This window comes from Ostrea edulis, chromosome 5, assembly GCF_947568905.1.
Source record: "Ostrea edulis chromosome 5, xbOstEdul1.1, whole genome shotgun sequence".
Lineage (NCBI taxonomy): Eukaryota > Metazoa > Mollusca > Bivalvia > Ostreida > Ostreidae > Ostrea > Ostrea edulis.
Genome location: NC_079168.1, coordinates 19040755 through 19059089, shown reverse-complemented (window position 1 = coordinate 19059089; position 18335 = coordinate 19040755). Strand labels below are relative to the sequence as shown.

General features: G+C 35.2%; 1 protein-coding gene across 1 annotated transcript in view; it reads right to left on the bottom strand.

Moving 5' to 3' along the window:
- Window positions 1-12639, bottom strand: part of LOC125650949 (alpha-aminoadipic semialdehyde dehydrogenase-like) — a 17787-nt gene extending 5148 nt beyond the window's left edge. Inside the window, exons 1-17 of the mRNA XM_048879528.2 lie at window positions 12434-12639; window positions 12112-12165; window positions 10617-10682; window positions 9346-9426; window positions 7437-7560; window positions 6901-7033; window positions 6148-6192; window positions 5727-5804; window positions 4515-4572; window positions 4056-4095; window positions 3928-3969; window positions 3712-3806; window positions 3448-3532; window positions 2969-3075; window positions 2121-2237; window positions 1678-1775; window positions 750-823 (exon numbers count right to left, since the gene is read on the bottom strand). Of these exons, the coding sequence (XP_048735485.2) occupies window positions 750-823; window positions 1678-1775; window positions 2121-2237; window positions 2969-3075; window positions 3448-3532; window positions 3712-3806; window positions 3928-3969; window positions 4056-4095; window positions 4515-4572; window positions 5727-5804; window positions 6148-6192; window positions 6901-7033; window positions 7437-7560; window positions 9346-9426; window positions 10617-10682; window positions 12112-12165; window positions 12434-12622 (1486 nt within the window). The 5' untranslated portion in view covers window positions 12623-12639. The remainder of the gene's footprint in view (window positions 1-749; window positions 824-1677; window positions 1776-2120; window positions 2238-2968; window positions 3076-3447; window positions 3533-3711; window positions 3807-3927; window positions 3970-4055; window positions 4096-4514; window positions 4573-5726; window positions 5805-6147; window positions 6193-6900; window positions 7034-7436; window positions 7561-9345; window positions 9427-10616; window positions 10683-12111; window positions 12166-12433) is intronic.
- Between the last annotated feature and the right edge of the window lie 5696 nt (window positions 12640-18335).

The window sequence follows — 18335 nt, the reverse complement described above, 5'->3', positions numbered from 1 at the left end:
CTAGTATATATTTTACTAGACAGCATAAATGCTTTTCATGGAATTCTTCTGGTCTTCATTACAAGAGTATTTCTTAAATAACTTTGAACAATTAAAAATCTGTACTACTTTTATTCTTTTTACATTTTACTGTTACTGTAAAATTTATCTTCAGCAACATTTCTAGAATGAAAAATTTTATGCAGCTATTCACCATTCTCTTCTAAAGTGGTTTTAAACAGATACCCCTTAATTACGTGACTATCATACATTGTTTATGCAAAAACAATTATGAAATATGATAAAGGAGACATTCCTGAATATTACCAACCAAACTAGTTTCAAATTTACCAAGGGCCAAAAATTGGTCTTATCGAAAACTCTTCTTTATAGATGTCTTTAATCATCAACTACTGTACTTTGAATCAAATATAAAATGTCTATGTAGAAAACTTTTTCAAATTATCTTGTCACACTAAAAACAAAGTAAAGTTAGAAATAGAAGGTCTGTTGTGGCCTTGTTCTTGGAATTCATTTCTCCAAAATACATAGTTGTCTTCCTTTAATGGTAAACTACCTATGTATAAGATATAAAAGCTTCATGTTGAAATCTGTTCCAGATATCGCGTCACCACAAAAGTGGTGACGACAGACGAATGGACAATGTGATTACTATGAGGGTTCTGCATTTTTTATGTGAAACCCTAATTAACTTCATTTTATCATCATAAGATACATGTATCTGTCATTTAAAGAGTTCTCCATCTTACCAAATGCGCCTCCAATTTCTGCACCACTTGTGGGAATGTTCACATTTACAATGCCACAGTCAGACCCCTTTGGACTGCAAAAATAAAATTGAAAAAATCAACAAGAGGCCCACGGGCCACATCACTCACCTCGGTTCATATTTAAAGATTTTCCCTACATATATGCATGTAAAACTTTTATCCCTATTGTGGCCCCATCTTACTCCCAGGGGCCATGATTTTTACAAACTTGAATCTTCACTATATCTGGAAGCTTTGATGTAAATGTAAACTAATATGGCCCAGTGGTTCCTGAGAAGATTTTTAAAGATTTCCCTATATATTTGTATGTAAAACTTTGATCCCCTATTGTGGCCCCATCCTACCCCCAGGGGCCATGATTTGAACAAACTTGAATCTGCACAATGTCAGGAAGTTTTCATGAAAATTTCTACTTTCCTGGCCCAGTGGTTCTTGAGAAGAAGATCTTTAAAGATTTTCCCTATATATTTGCAAGTAAAACTTTGATCCCCTATTGTGGCCCCATCCTACTCCCCAGGGCCATTATTTTAACAAATTTGAATTCCACAATGTCAGGAAGCTTTCATGTAAATTTCAGCTCTTCAGGTCCAGTGGTTCTTCAGAAGAAGATTTTTAAATGACTCCACCCTATTTTTGCATTTTTGTGATTATCTCCCCTTTGAGGTAACATGGCTCTTCATTTGAACAAACTTGAAAGCCCTTTACCCAAGGATGCTTTTTGCCAAGTTTGGTTGAAATTGGCCCAGTGGTTTTGGTGAAGACGATGAAAAAGTGGAAAATTTATGCCGCCACCGACAAATTTTGATCAGAAAAGCTCACGTGAGCCTTCAGCTAAGGTGAGTTAAAAAAAATAAAATAAAACCAGAAGCCACTGATCATTATGTTCCTTTCATGCAAATTTCCTTACCCGAGCCATCTAAACACAGCATTCATATCTTTGGTGAATAAGCTACTGGACAAACCCTGTTTGACTTCATTGTTAATCTTGAAAGCATCATCTAGATTCTGTAATAAGAATAATGACGTGTAGGTACTAGTGGTATTTAAAAATAGAGATAATTGAATGTTGTTCCATCACTTCTTTATCTTGATCTAAATTGCACACCCACTGTCTTCATTAAATTAGATCTTACACATACATGAAAATATATGCAATTTTTTTACATCCTGTAACTCTTCCATAACTGGATTATTGTGTGATTGTTATCATTAAACAAATATGAAATATTGGCATTGTCAACACAGGTTCATTGCATGTCAATCACTGCCATTGTTTACTTGTTACCACCAATCTACACTGTTCAAAGTAGTGAACAATTTGTAACATGAAGTTTAACTGAAAAGACTTACTGAGAATTTCACAGCATATACAATGGGTACAAATGTCTCCTTTAGGACTATAGGGGAGTCATGCTTCAGACCAGTTACAATCGTAGCCTCCACAAAGTTTCCGGGTCGGTCTATTTTCTGAAAATCAGTATGCAAAACAGTTGAACTTTGAATCATAAAGGTTTTCAGTAAAATACTGAATTGCACATTTCCTTATTTGATGTTTTATATAAAATGTATGCACTGCTAAGGCATGTGATACACGCATAATGAATGTACATTTCAGCACTGCTTTATACGCTAATGTGATTCTGACATTTGCTTCTCCAAATCAACTTTAATCCTTACATTCAATATTATCATGTACAAAGTTATGCATGATGTATACTGTATGCAGATATGTAGTAAATCATTGTAATTATCCTGAAAACAGACACCTGTAATCATCCACCTTATCATCTACAGGTTTTGTAATCGGAGGGATGATGATGCATGTGATAGCAATATGCAGAATTAAATTTTTTAAATCAATTTAATATGGCCTTCTTTTGGGTGGGAAAATCCTCACTCCAAAATGATGAAATACATAAAATTTACAATGCTTAGCTGTATAATCCCAAACTAGAACATAATGGCATACCTTTAGGCTAAAGACACCCCTCCCCCCCCCACTACCACCACCACCACACCAAACAAACTAGTGAATGTTGCATCCACTGATAAAGTTTGAATCATAGTGTGTAACATGCGAGGATGAAATCAAAATACTGGTAAACAGAAATATTTATAGTATTAAGTAGTATAGTATGAAGCACACCTGACAATCTTTTTCACTACAAAGCTAATTTCACAGTATTTCTTGATTTTACCTTTCCTCCACATTCAATTTTTCCTCCTTGAGCTTTTGCCTCCTCTATTGCTGAGAGATACAGATCAACTCCCTGCTGACTGTGCATTGGACCATACAATGTCCCATCTGTAAACAGAAGCATACCAGTGTCATCAAAACAGTCCCACTCTGAAATCCTAGTGTTCAAAACATGGTTCCACTCAGAAATTCTAGTGTTCACTCTCAACAATACACTCAGAAATCCTAGAGTTTACTTTCCAACAATACACTCAGAAATCCTAGCGTTCACTCTCAACAATACACTCAGAAATCCTAGTGTTCACTATCAACAATACACTCAGAAATCCTAGTGTTCACTCTCAACAATACACTCAGAAATCCTAGTGTTCACTATCAACAATACACTCAGAAATACACTAACAATAATTCTAGTGTTCACTATCAACAATACAATACCAATATTTCTAGTGTTCATTATCAACAATACATGAAATGTACCTTCCAATGGGTCTCCAATTCTAAGTTGTTTGTAGGCTTTCACTAAACGCTCAATAACCTGATCATGGATTTTCTCATGTAAAACCTGAAAAGTGCAGATCATCACATTTACCAGTCATTAAATTGTAAGAAATCAGGCATGTCATACAACTTAAAAAAATCAATGAGGTAAAAAATGCATTATCAATTTCAATATCGAGTTAAATTTGGTTCTTGATAAAAGTATGTCATGAGTGTATGCTTCTGTGTCTATATTCAACTTACCAGTCTTCTGGTCGTCGTACACCTCTGTCCTGCCGTGCCAGCACAGGCAAAAACAGCTGATCTCACAACCATGTCCAAATCTGCATCCTCATTCACTACAATATGTCACTCTATATAACTCTCTGTCAATTTTCAAAGTTATTGTTTACCACATAAGACACTCCAGTGTTGAAAAACATCATAGTAGTATATATAAGCTGAAAATTCAATGCTTACCCACAATGGCATTATTTCCTCCAAGTTCCAAAAGAAATTTGCCTGCAATTGATACAAAACTGCTATGACATTGAACTGATAATCAAATTTAAAGAATAATTTAATTCCATATCTTAACCTGCACTCACCAAAGCGTTCTTGTACCATTAAAGAAACCTTCTTTCCCACCTAAAACACAATTCCATAGTTTATTTTCATGATTAAGTTTTCAGAGTGCCAAATTTTTTATACAGCACTAGCCCAATTGTTCCTTTACTGGAATATATTTACTACTTGTAGCCCCAATCTCATGTGAATAGCCCAAATTCTTTTTAAAATAATGAATATCTGAACTGGTAATAAAAATTGCCTCTTTCAACTTAGTTTCGTTCTCTTGGACTCTCTCGTTTGTCCTCAATCAGACATACAAATCAATATGAGTAACACTGAAATCTTCACTAAATTTTTTAGACTAGTGCTTACTAACTTCTGCTAGTCTAACTGAATTTTAACTTGTATATTAGCTTTTAGCTAGTACTTTTAACACACAGTGCCTTTTAAACTTAAACCCTAGCAGAAATGTGAGAAGTGACACTGCATGTACTCACCGGAGTGCTTCCCGTGAAGGACAGAAGGTTGATTCTTTCATCTTTTGCCATCAAGGTTCTGAAATTGAAAACCACAAGCTTTACCTGCTTTTCATGAGGAATACAATTTGATTAATATCAGCTCCTCGATCTGCTCCTTTTTTAAAATACGGATTGTCACACCTCCCTAGGAGCAGATTGATGAGCTTATTGGGAGGTAGCTGAATTCTAATTCAGTAAGGGCTGTTCCAGAAATGATCAAATGGGGGGGGTCGGGCGGCAAACGATATTTTTTTGTGTGGGTGGTCGTATTTTTTCAAATTTTAATTGGTCCGTGGTTGGACTGTTAAAAAAATATTTATTATGGGTAGTGGGTAGTTTCTATTGTTTTATTTTGTGCCACGTGGGTGTTGAGTTTTCAGAATATTTTTATTGTCGCTCTTGTCGTGTTGGTTACAAAACGTCGGAGGGAAAATTGAAAACGTGCTTTCGAAATGCTGCTTTCGAAATCGGAAGTAACATAGAACTATTCGAGTTGTCGCTCTTTGCAGCGCATAACTTTCCATTACGGCACTCTTCAAATTAGAGGCGCGTTTAGTAGGGTCCCTGTGAACGTGATGGCGGCGAACTCTGTTCTGTAGATTATTACAGTTTACAGTGCATCAATTTTGGGAATATTTTGAAACCAATAGGTATTCCGTTTTCTAACAAAAATAGGCAAACCTTAGTTGATTTATACGAGGGTACCGATGCGTTATATTTATCAGTCGGTGTGATGGTGATATAGAGGTCTCCGGGCGCGGGCTCCATTAGAAGACGAACGATTCGTGGAAAAACATATCCATACCCATTTCATGATAATAGCATCGTTTGGACTCCCAATCTTTCCAACATTCCCGCCATAGATGCCTTTGATTGTTGATGTGACATCGTTTCTTCAGAACTACTGTGATACGTCTCACAGGCATTACCGCGTCATTGACTAGAATGTTTGTCCCGAAAACCTCACGAGATTTGTACCGTTTTCATTTTCAAAAATATTTTTGTGGTGGGTCTGGTTAGTTGTTGTTTTTTTTTATTAGATGGGTCATTGTAAAATGAGTTTATTAATTTGATGGGTCATGGGGTAATTTTTTATTTTTTTTTATGGGTGCTTGGTATATACAAAAGGTGCCTCCCGACCCCCCCATGTATTTATTTCTGGAATAGCCCTAACATGAATGGATTATGTACCCAATGTCTGATCCTCCTTGAACAAGAGAACACACAGCTCCTGGCAGATTGTTGGCTTTTAATGTTTGCTCCAAAATTCTACAAGGTAGAAGAATACACTGTAAATCACTTTTTGATTGCAAGAACTTCATTTTCATGTAATTTCTTAAGGTTAATGAAATGCAGAAATTCTATACTAATATACAGTTCATAGTCGTGAGCCAATTGAACATCCATGAAAACCATGTCTTACTGTTAAATCCGACTAAGCAAGATATTGGAAATTGAGTCTCACAAAACGCAAGTGATCTATAGTATTTACTCAGAATATCAACAGCACCTTTCTTACTGTACCACAACAGGTAGAGCTAAAGATATAATAGTAATAATGTAATATTTTTTCTTGTGAATGAATCATGTTATTGAAAATAAACCTGCTTACTTTGTGACAGCCACACTAACTAATGGAGTGGTAGGAGCACCTTTCCTAAAACAAAGAATGAAAACATAACATCAGCACTCTGAATTGTACATTGCATATACACTGTAATTATAAATCAAAATGTAGAAGGTACTCCGAGTCATGTCTCCAACATTTTTGTCAAAATCTGCAAGAAATCCAGATTTTCTTTCATCATGGAAATTGTTAAATCTGTCGACCCTCTAGACATCTTACTACCTTTTACCAGTCATAAGGCTCTCCTCTGTTTAATATTTTACCAGTCATAAAGCCCTCCTCTGTTTTAATATTTTACCAGTCATAAAGCCCTCCTCTGCTAAACATTTTACCAGTCATAAAGACATCCTCTACTTAACACAAAGAACTAGATTAACCAATATCTTAATTTGGCCAAATATATAAAGAAAAGAAATGTTTATTAAAAAAAAAAATTGTTATCAATAGGCTAGATTATAATTTCAGATATGCATTCTAAATCTACTGGTACTCTTTTAACACGCCAAAGATCAGAAATATGGACATTAGGCATGAACTGTATTCCAAATGAAATGTGTTCAATTCTATATCTTAAAATTGTAAATATGCAAAATTAGTTCTGGTTGACTCATTTGTCAAGTTCACCAATTAATATTCTCCAAACTAGAAATCAGTATTGGGGAAATGGGCAAGTCTACACGTCACAACAGAAAAATCAAGATTATATTGTACAGTGTTGGAGTGAAAAATTAACGTTACCATAGAACACAGTTTCCACAGGCCAGAGCAATGGAAGAATTCCATCCATATACTGCCACTGGGAAATTAAATGCTGTGATAACTCCCACAATTCCAAGGGGGTTCCACTGCTCCAGTAACATGTGACCTCTTCCTGCACAGCAAAATCAAATTGTTAAACATGGAGAGTAAAAAATCTCATACAAATACACTGTACACGTATTGACAATAGCTGACTTCACAGACATGTTATATTTCATTTATTAAATTTAAACTGTATCCACTTTCAACTTATTTGTCACGGTAGAGTATTCCAAGTTTTTCTCTTAGAACACAACAAATATTCATTATAGTACAATTACTTCAGTATCTCGAACATCCATATCTCGAATACCCTCGATAAGTCAAAGTGAACTGGAAGTCCCAACTACATTTTCTAATGTATTTCAATCTCAATATCTTGAACCCTTGGATATCTCGGAGCTTCTCTTAGCACCATCAAATTCAAGATAACAAACTTTAACTGTATTTAAAATTTGCTTAATCAAGCTACTTACTCTCTGAAGGGAAAACATGGCCAGCGATCATCCTTGACAGCCCCACAGCATAGTCAATGATGTCTATGTATTCCTGTACCTCTCCCTCACCCTCGGGTAAAATCTTGCCCATCTCCAAAGATTCCTAGGATAAAATTACAGCTGATTATTACACCATCAATGCTTAATCAACTTGTACATCAGTGGCAAGCAACCTCGTAAACAATAAATGTACAACATTCCTTATACATCATGAACATATTCTGTTGTCCTCAGACAGTAGGACTTTACATTCTTTCATACAAAATACAATACAAGCAAAATTTTTGGTGAGGATTTAATTTTGGCACTATTAGCGAGAGTGATGAGATAGCTAAAATTGAATATCGCTAACAATTTATTCCAAATCAAAGGAATAGTTATCTTTCTTAGCTCTTACTAAATATATATACAGTAACTGGAAATGTATACCAACAAGATCATATGATATCGTTTTGACATGGTTTCCTTCATATTCGTCAAGTACTTTGATATCAAAATAAAAAACCTTATTTTGCATTAATAAAAAGATTTCAAAGTTTATGTATCTATTAGCTCTTTAATCATGCTTAGATAGGCATACAAAACCAAGTTCCGATGACGCTTTACTATCGCAAACTAAACAGTGCACAATGTTATGTCGCTTTACCCAAAACATAAATTCTAATGAATGAGTAAAACGATGTTTTAGAGTATACTCCAGAAATTTAATAGTCTGTAGATCTCTAAATCATATGTATAAAACTTAATCTCTGGTTGTCATGTCAAAACAAATTATAGATTTTGTTCATAGTTGGATTGTATATAATTTTAATCATCAAGACTCAAAACCCCAGTGCAAGGTGTAAACTGACCAATTAGGCAATTATATACTCAAGGGTGTCACCTCCACAAAGAAGCACCAGTGAAGTTTCAACTATGTAAACACTTAATTACCCCTCTGGCATTCAACAAAATCCAGGTAAGGCCCAAGCTGAAATTGGGTAACGGTAGGTATACGCTAGGAGTGAAACGATACAGTACCTTCTCGATTCGATTCTCGATACTTTAGTCTCGATTTGATGATTTTTTATTCGATACAATAGCATGTACCAAATTCTTCACAATGCTAAGATTTTTCATGTTTCGTTGTATTTATTGCTCTCTGCAAATAAATTCTACATAATGTAAAAACTTTTAACATAGAGCAACACTCTTATCACTTGTCCTAAAGCCGAAATGTCGCCATACCCAGGACTTATACATTGGGGGTGCATTTTTCAACTCGACTGTGTCCATTTTGATACAGCAAAGTTTACTCGTACGTTATTCCATTGGCTAATCAGAAACCGTGTTATCAAGAGCAATGTGTGCTATGATTTTAAAACCGTATCGGACCGAAACAGACCCCGAATAAATCGAACATCGAATCGAGGCCATGACATCGCAATGCATCGTTTCACCCCTAGTATACGCTACCACCACTTCGAGAGATCGAGAGTGAAAAACAATGAAATGTGTTTTACGGGACCCAACTTCACTTCGAGAGATCGAGAACTTCGACAGATCAATAGTAAATATGCTTTGTTATATAGAGAAAAAAATCGGGACCCAACTTCACTAGACCGAGAACTTCGAGAGATCGAAGTGCGAGCCATCGAGAGTCACCTGTACCAGTTTTTATGGAAAAATTGCTGTGTCTCGCTATAAATTCCACTAATACGGTACAATAGGACACCAACTGTACCACAGAAATACTTGTAGTACTTTGATTAAATGCAATAAATCATCATCACTATCTCCTAGCATTGATGATTAGCTACAATCTGTTGATTTGTCACTTTGTTCAATGAACAAACAAATGCACTGAGTCTCTATCATAGTTTAATATTCTCCATTCTTCCAAACTTACCAACTTTCCTAGAAGTGTTTTCTTTTCCCTCAAGGCCTCTCCCATTTGTCGGAGGATCTCGCCTCTCTGAGGGGCTGGCACCTACAATTGTTAAAAAAATTTCAATGACAAAAAGCAAATTCAGTGAATTTATACCCCAACCCCTTCTGCTTATAAAGAAAAAATTATGACTGAAAAATTTCATTCCTATAACACAATACATTTGCAAGAGATGCCCTACAGAGACCTTTTATATTGTTACTCGTGTGTGCTATATATATATATAGATGCCCTACACAGACCTTTTACATTGTTACTCGTGTGTGCTATATATATATATATAGATGCCCTACAGAGACCTTTTACATTGTTACTCGTGTGTGCTATATATATATATATATAGATGCCCTACACAGACCTTTTACATTGTTACTCGTGTGTGCTATATATATATATAGATGCCCTACACAGGCCTTTTACATTGTTACTCGTGTGTGCTATATATATATATATAGATGCCCTACACAGACCTTTTACATTGTTACTCGTGTGTGCTATATATATATATAGATGCCCTACACAGACCTTTTACATTGTTACTCGTGTGTGTGCCCTACACAGACCTTTTACATTGTTACTCGTGTGTGCTATATATATATATATATATATATTTGTATAAGTGTGTGCCCTACACAGACCTTTTACATTGTTACTCGTGTGTGCTATATATATATATATATATATATATATATATATATATATAGATGCCCTACACAGACCTTTTACATTGTTACTCGTGTGTGCTATATATATATATATATAGATGCCCTACAGAGACCTTTTACATTGTTACTCGTGTGTGCTATATATATATATATATAGATGCCCTACAGAGACCTTTTACATTGTTACTCGTGTGTGCTATATATATTGACCGTAACCTTTGACCTTAAAACAGTAGAGGTTGTTCTTTTGTAATATAGGCTATCACCTGGAATACAATTTCTCACCATAGAGATATAGTGACCTTGACCTTTTTATCTAACTACAATAGGATTCATCCTTATATCATGGGAACTCTTCTTGTGAACTTTCATTGTTAAAGCCCATACTGTATATTGGTTAATTTTGGCATTAGGAAAATTTGACTGATCTGTTTTTAAAATTGAGAGACCCAAAGTGGTACCACCTGCTTCTGATAAACTGGGGTATAAGAAAAATCAAAATACAAATTGTTTTTCAACAATATCTCATCTATATTATAGGCACACTGTAAAATGCAAGAATCTTACCTCCGTCCAAGTCTGCCACGCTTCCTTGGTAGCTACAATGGCTTTTTCATAGTCAGCAGGACTGGCCTTATATGTAGAATAAAAATGAAGGTCATGCGTATAGTCAAATTTGTAATATTACATACATGCATATATTTATCAATTATAAGTGTCCCAAAGTTTTGAACTTCAATCATGGGTTTGTAGCACTTCTAAGTAGACCAGCATCTAAATTTGACAGCAGGAAATGTTATTTACTACTTGTACATGTTGCAAGGCCTGGCGGGAATTTTAGAGAAAGTTATTGCAAATGAAAATTCTACACTTCCTCTCCTTCATGTGATGGACAAATTCCTGAAATTTGTTAAATTCAAGCTGGTCAATCTTTCAGCATGTGTCTAGTTTCTAATCTATATGATCCCAAAATCAAAAGCTATGTAGTAAATAGCTCGAATCGGCTGAGATTCAACTCGCTAGATTTTTGGAATGACACCTTCACCGAATCTTGGAGAAGTCCTGGAAATTTACATTCAGCTTCTGAACAGGGTCTGACTAAAAAATCCAGATCAGTTGATCAGTAAACATTACCCGAAATACGCACAACACCATGTCACACAAAACCTGATGAAGTTGATGCAAGGAATTTCTTTTTGTATATACATTATAATAGGCTATCATATTTCTTTATGTACATTATAATAGGCTATTATATTTCTTTATGTACATTATAATCGGCTATTATATTTCTTTATGTACATTATAATAAGCCATCATATTTCTTTATGTACATTATAATACTAAGGTTATTATCAGGGTTTCTGTCAACGCACATATCTGTGTAATTTACGCACAAAAATTTCATTTGACCCCATGAAAAAAAATCACTGCATCAAAATGACGTTCAGTCCCACACCTCCCCCCCCCCCCTCTCGGATTTTTACCTTAAATTCACCTGAATTAAGTCGACTCATTCGTCAGTTGGTCAGTGAATTGTCCGATGAGTGAGTTGTCAAATTATTGTTCATTTCCGCCTAAGGTACAATGTCTTCCCTACTTCGGCATGGATTTAATAAATCATCTACCAAAATCTCGGGAGATTCAGCAGAAGACGTCAATAATAATAAAACTGTGACTCCAAGTTCAACTTCGACTGTGGTCAGTAAATCAGTCCAAAATTTTAATCAAAGATGGCTAACCGAGCACACATGGTTAATATACGACAAAAAATCAGATTCTTTCGGCACTGTGAACGAGTTAAAAGAAAACTTGTCGAAAATGGCACAAATAACTTTACTGAAAAAGTGAAAAGGAGGAAATATTAGAGAAAGGGAAATAAACAAGTAACTGAACATTTTTTAATCGTGTTTTTATTTACATTGACTATGGTGCACAAGAAATGACCCCCCACTAGTCTATTTGAAAATGACGTACCCCCTGATACTTACCCCAGAGGGTCAAAATGACCCCCTATTTTATAAAAACCAAAAAAACACTGATTATAAGGCACTGTTCTTACCTGTGTAACTTTTGCAATTGGTTGATTGTTCGTTGGGCAAAAAGAAGTTACCTCCTGAAAAACAACATAACGGCTGATTAATAGGGTCACGAAGTAACCAATCAAAATTGCTCATTTGCACACACCTCTCCTTGACATTGCAAAAAGTCAAGAGAAACAGTTTTCAACCATAATGTTAAATAAATTGAAATTGAAATTTATTCTTAAGACTGTGTAAGTTACTTTGAAAATGTTCATAAATGGTGTTAAGAAAACAATGACACTTTAGGACACCGCATTGCCGGTTCACGTTCGTAAACAATGCAATAACTGAACATGTTACCTCGCCTGATCCTCCCCAAACTCCATAAAACGCCCCATTGTTGGTGGCTCCTAACCCTAAATCCTTCAGCCAGGAATACTTGGGGTCATCTATAAGCATGCTAGACATTGCTCGAGTTATCTTATGAGACGCACACGTGGATCTAGTGATAAGGAGTTGAGCACGTCGTAGAAGTATCACAGTCGCCATTGAGAGGTTTTTGGATGAGTCCACTTTTGCATCGAGGGGCGTTTTAATCTCGATTGAATTAGAGTTTTGTGTTATTTGCTAAATAGATGTATAATTATAATAATAAACCTCATCATTTAATGCTTTTGGGAAAAAATTATTTTGCATTTCTTTGATAGGTCTATTGTTCGATGTTTCAGATTGGTGAAGGAGTTGAAATAAATAAGCCTACACTAAGCCAAATAGTTTCATCCAGTGGAAGTGTAAAATTAAAACCTGTAAGACATGCTTGTTTTTTCCAGTCGAGAGAGAGGAGAGAGATTTCACGTGGAAATGACACTATGAAAGGTGATATTAGTGAAAACGAAGAGTGATAAATCTCATAACTCCTATAAGGAATGCAAAATAGAGAATGGACAAAACACATACCCCTGGATATACCTATGGAGCGCCAAATTAACATAACCTCAAATAATTGAAGATATCTTCAATTATTTGAAGATATCATCAATTCATTTGATGCGCGCAACAATTTAATTAAAGATCTCTTCAAAAAATTAACGATATCATCAATTCTGAATTATTGCGCGCATTAATTGAATTGGTGATAGCATTGATTCTTCAGCTGAATTGATGCGCGCTTTAATTGAATTAATGATCTCTACAAATGAATTAGTGATATCAACAATTGAATTTGATCGCGCTACAATTCAATTGAAGAGAGCAATAATTGATATAATGCGCACATTAAATCAATTGATGAGAGCAATAATTGAATTGATGCGCGCATTAATTCATTTGAGGAGAGCAATGATTGATTTGATGCGCGCATTAATTCATTTGAGGAGAGCAATGATTGATTTGATGCGCGCATTAATGTAGCACATTCACGTTTTGCTGCTGTAGATTATGGAGCGCCAAATTAACATAAACTCAAATAATTGAAGATATTTTTAATTATTTGAAGATATCATCAATTCAATTATTGCTCTCTTTAATTGAATTAATGCGCGCGTGAATTAAAGATATCATTAATTCAATTGAAGAGAGCAATAACTGAATTAATGCGCGCATCAATTCAATTATTGCTCTCATCAAATGATTTAATACGCGCATTATATCAATTATTGCTCTCTTCAATTGAATTGTAGCGCGCATCAATTCAATTGTTGATATCATTAATTGATTTGAAGAGATCATTAATTCAATTAAAGCGTGCTTCAATTCAGCTGAAGAATTAATGCTATCATCAATTCAATTAATGCGCGCAATAATTCAGAATTGAAGATATCATTAATTATTTGAAGAGATCTTTAATCAAATTGTTGCGCGCATCAAATAAATTGATGATATCTTCAAATAATTGAAGATATCTTCAATTATTTGAGTTTATGTTAATTTGGCACTCCATAGTAGATAGTCACTAACAACGCATGCGGTGTGCGGTCGTGCGTCGTCCTGCTGCAGAATGACGTTACGCTGGTTATTGTGAATGAATGGAATGACGTGCTGACGTACAATCTCGTCACAGTAGCGTACGCCGGTTAAATTTACCCCCTACTATCACCAAAGGGGTCCTTCCGTGTGTTGTAATTCCACCCCAGAGCCTAACGCTCGAAAACGACCGTGACTGACGGTCAAGAAACTCAACATGGTGCTTTGTCAAGAATCTCGTCTGTAAACAGAACTTCCACACAATCTGTCATTGAAACGACAAGGCCTCATACATCCCATCTTCACAAGTCAAGGCTTATTGATTCTTGACTTGTGAGGATGCATACATCCCTGCTTCCAGCATCCTAGTAGAACGCAAACGATCATTTTCAATCATGCGCGGCCCATCTCTCGATCAAAATTTTATTCTAAAAACCAATATTTTTCTGTTTCACGTGTCGCTTATGCTCGAAACTCCAGAAAAGCATGCCGTGGCCATCAAGGATAATCGAACGCAATATTGCGTGCAGGTATTACTATCAGTTTCTTATCGGCCCAAATTGGGTCGGAATGATAATATGCTGTACAACAGTGGATGCTTACTTCTCCTAGGCACCTGATCCCACTTCTGGTGTGTCCAGGGGTCCGTGTTTGCCCCACTATTTATTTGTATTGCTTATAGGAGTTATGAAATTGATCACTGTTGGTTATCTTCACCTTGCATATGTGAAAAATTTAATAGAATTTTAATGGAATAACTAAATGAAAATGAAAGATGTGTTGGTTGCCTAGACTTTACGGTTCATAAATTGTCACAAGTTCGAGGTATGCGCAGGTTAGGATAACTCGGATCCTCAAGTATAGGCCCCCGTCCCAGGGTCACATTTGCCGGGGTCATCATTGTTGAGAGAAAGAATGTTTCAATTCTTGTGAGCCAATATTAGCATACCATACCAAAAGACCAATCTCTACCCAGATTTATCGTTCCCTACACTCACTTACACCTCTGTCAACGTCTCAAGGGTTTTACAAGATTTTTGTAAAACGGCACGTATGCTCAAATAAAGTATGGTTTTGACTTCAGTTACAAAAATATACGTAAATAAATAAACGTTGAGCAGATGTCAAGTCTTTTTGTGACACAAGGAGCATTGATTTGGGTTGAAACGTGGATATTGGGTAGTTCTATTGCACCAGGCCTATACATAGGTACATGAAGAATATATAGTAATGGGTAAAAAAATCTACAAATAGTTGCTTGTCCTACACTTTCAAGATATTTTATAAAATAGTTCTTAGTTTTATTAGCCGTAAAAAAGAAAGAAAGTGGATTTACATGTGGAATAACATTGCTTATTTTGAGACGTTAAAAGAGGTGTAAGTGAGAGATTTACATGTGGAATAACATTGCTTATTTTGAGACGTTAACAGAGGTGTAAGTGAGAGATTTACATGTGGAATAACATTGCTTATTTTGAGATGTTAACAGAGGTGTAAGTGAGAGATTTACATGTGGAATAACATTGCTTATTTTGAGATGTTAACAGAGGTGTAAGTGAGAGATTTACATGTGGAATAACATTGCTTATTTTGAGACGTTAACAGAGGTGTAAGTGAGAGATTTACATGTGGAATAACATTGCTTATTTTGAGACGTTAACAGAGGTGTAAGTGAGAGATTTACATGTGGAATAACATTGCTTATTTTGAGATGTTAACAGAGGTGTAAGTGAGAGATTTACATGTGGAATAACATTGCTTATTTTGAGATGTTAACAGAGGTGTAAGTGAGAGATTTACATGTGGAATAACATTGCTTATTTTGAGATGTTAACAGAGGTGTAAGTGAGAGATTTACATGTGGAATAACATTGCTTATTTTGAGATGTTAACAGAGGTGTAAGTGAGAGATTTACATGTGGAATAACATTGCTTATTTTGAGATGTTAACAGAGGTGTAAGTGAGAGATTTACATGTGGAATAACATTGCTTATTTTGAGATGTTAACAGAGGTGTAAGTGAGAGATTTACATGTGGAATAACATTGCTTATTTTGAGACGTTAACAGAGGTGTAAGTGAGAGATTTACATGTGGAATAACATTGCTTATTTTGAGACGTTAACAGAGGTGTAAGTGAGAGATTTACATGTGGAATAACATTGCTTATTTTGAGATGTTAACAGAGGTGTAAGTGAGAGATTTACATGTGGAATAACATTGCTTATTTTGAGATGTTAACAGAGGTGTAAGTGAGAGATTTACATGTGGAATAACATTGCTTATTTTGAGATGTTAACAGAGGTGTAAGTGAGAGATTTACATGTGGAATAACATTGCTTATTTTGAGACGTTAACAGAGGTGTAAGTGAGAGATTTACATGTGGAATAACATTGCTTATTTTGAGATGTTAACAGAGGTGTAAGTGAGAGATTTACATGTGGAATAACATTGCTTATTTTGAGACGTTAACAGAGGTGTAAGTGAGAGATTTACATGTGGAATAACATTGCTTATTTTGAGACGTTAACAGAGGTGTAAGTGAGAGATTTACATGTGGAATAACATTGCTTATTTTGAGACGTTAACAGAGGTGTAAGTGAGAGATTTACATGTGGAATAACATTGCTTATTTTGAGACGTTAACAGAGGTGTAAGTGAGAGATTTACATGTGGAATAACATTGCTTATTTTGAGACGTTAACAGAGGTGTAAGTGAGAGATTTACATGTGGAATAACATTGCTTATTTTGAGACGTTAACAGAGGTGTAAGTGAGAGATTTACATGTGGAATAACATTGCTTATTTTGAGATGTTAACAGAGGTGTAAGTGAGAGATTTACATGTGGAATAACATTGCTTATTTTGAGATGTTAACAGAGGTGTAAGTGAGAGATTTACATGTGGAATAACATTGCTTATTTTGAGGCGTTAACAGAGGTGTAAGTGAGAGATTTACATGTGGAATAACATTGCTTATTTTGAGACGTTAACAGAGATGTAAGTGAGAGATTTACATGTGGAATAACATTGCTTATTTTGAGGCGTTAACAGAGGTGTAAGTGAGAGATTTACATGTGGAATAACATTGCTTATTTTGAGATGTTAACAGAGGTGTAAGTGAGAGATTTACATGTGGAATAACATTGCTTATTTTGAGGCGTTAACAGAGGTGTAAGTGAGAGATTTACATGTGGAATAACATTGCTTATTTTGAGACGTTAACAGAGGTGTAAGTGAGAGATTTACATGTGGAATAACATTGCTTATTTTGAGACGTTAACAGAGGTGTAAGTGAGAGATTTACATGTGGAATAACATTGCTTATTTTGAGACGTTAACAGAGGTGTAAGTGAGAGATTTACATGTGGAATAACATTGCTTATTTTGAGACGTTAACAGAGGTGTAAGTGAGAGATTTACATGTGGAATAACATTGCTTATTTTGAGACGTTAACAGAGGTGTAAGTGAGAGATTTACATGTGGAATAACATTGCTTATTTTGAGACGTTAACAGAGGTGTAAGTGAGAGATTTACATGTGGAATAACATTGCTTATTTTGAGATGTTAACAGAGGTGTAAGTGAGAGATTTACATGTGGAATAACATTGCTTATTTTGAGATGTTAACAGAGGTGTAAGTGAGAGATTTACATGTGGAATAACATTGCTTATTTTGAGATGTTAACAGAGGTGTAAGTGAGAGATTTACATGTGGAATAACATTGCTTATTTTGAGATGTTAACAGAGGTGTAAGTGAGAGATTTACATGTGGAATAACATTGCTTATTTTGAGGCGTTAACAGAGGTGTAAGTGAGAGATTTACATGTGAAATAACATTGCTTATTTTGAGATGTTAACAGAGGTGTAAGTGAGAGATTTACATGTGGAATAACATTGCTTATTTTGAGATGTTAACAGAGGTGTAAGTGAGAGATTTACATGTGGAATAACATTGCTTATTTTGAGATGTTAACAGAGGTGTAAGTGAGAGATTTACATGTGGAATAACATTGCTTATTTTGAGATGTTAACAGAGGTGTAAGTGAGAGATTTACATGTGGAATAACATTGCTTATTTTGAGGCGTTAACAGAGGTGTAAGTGAGAGATTTACATGTGGAATAACATTGCTTATTTTGAGACGTTAACAGAGGTGTAAGTGAGAGATTTACATGTGGAATAACATTGCTTATTTTGAGATGTTAACAGAGGTGTAAGTGAGAGATTTACATGTGGAATAACATTGCTTATTTTGAGACGTTAACAGAGGTGTAAGTGAGAGATTTACATGTGG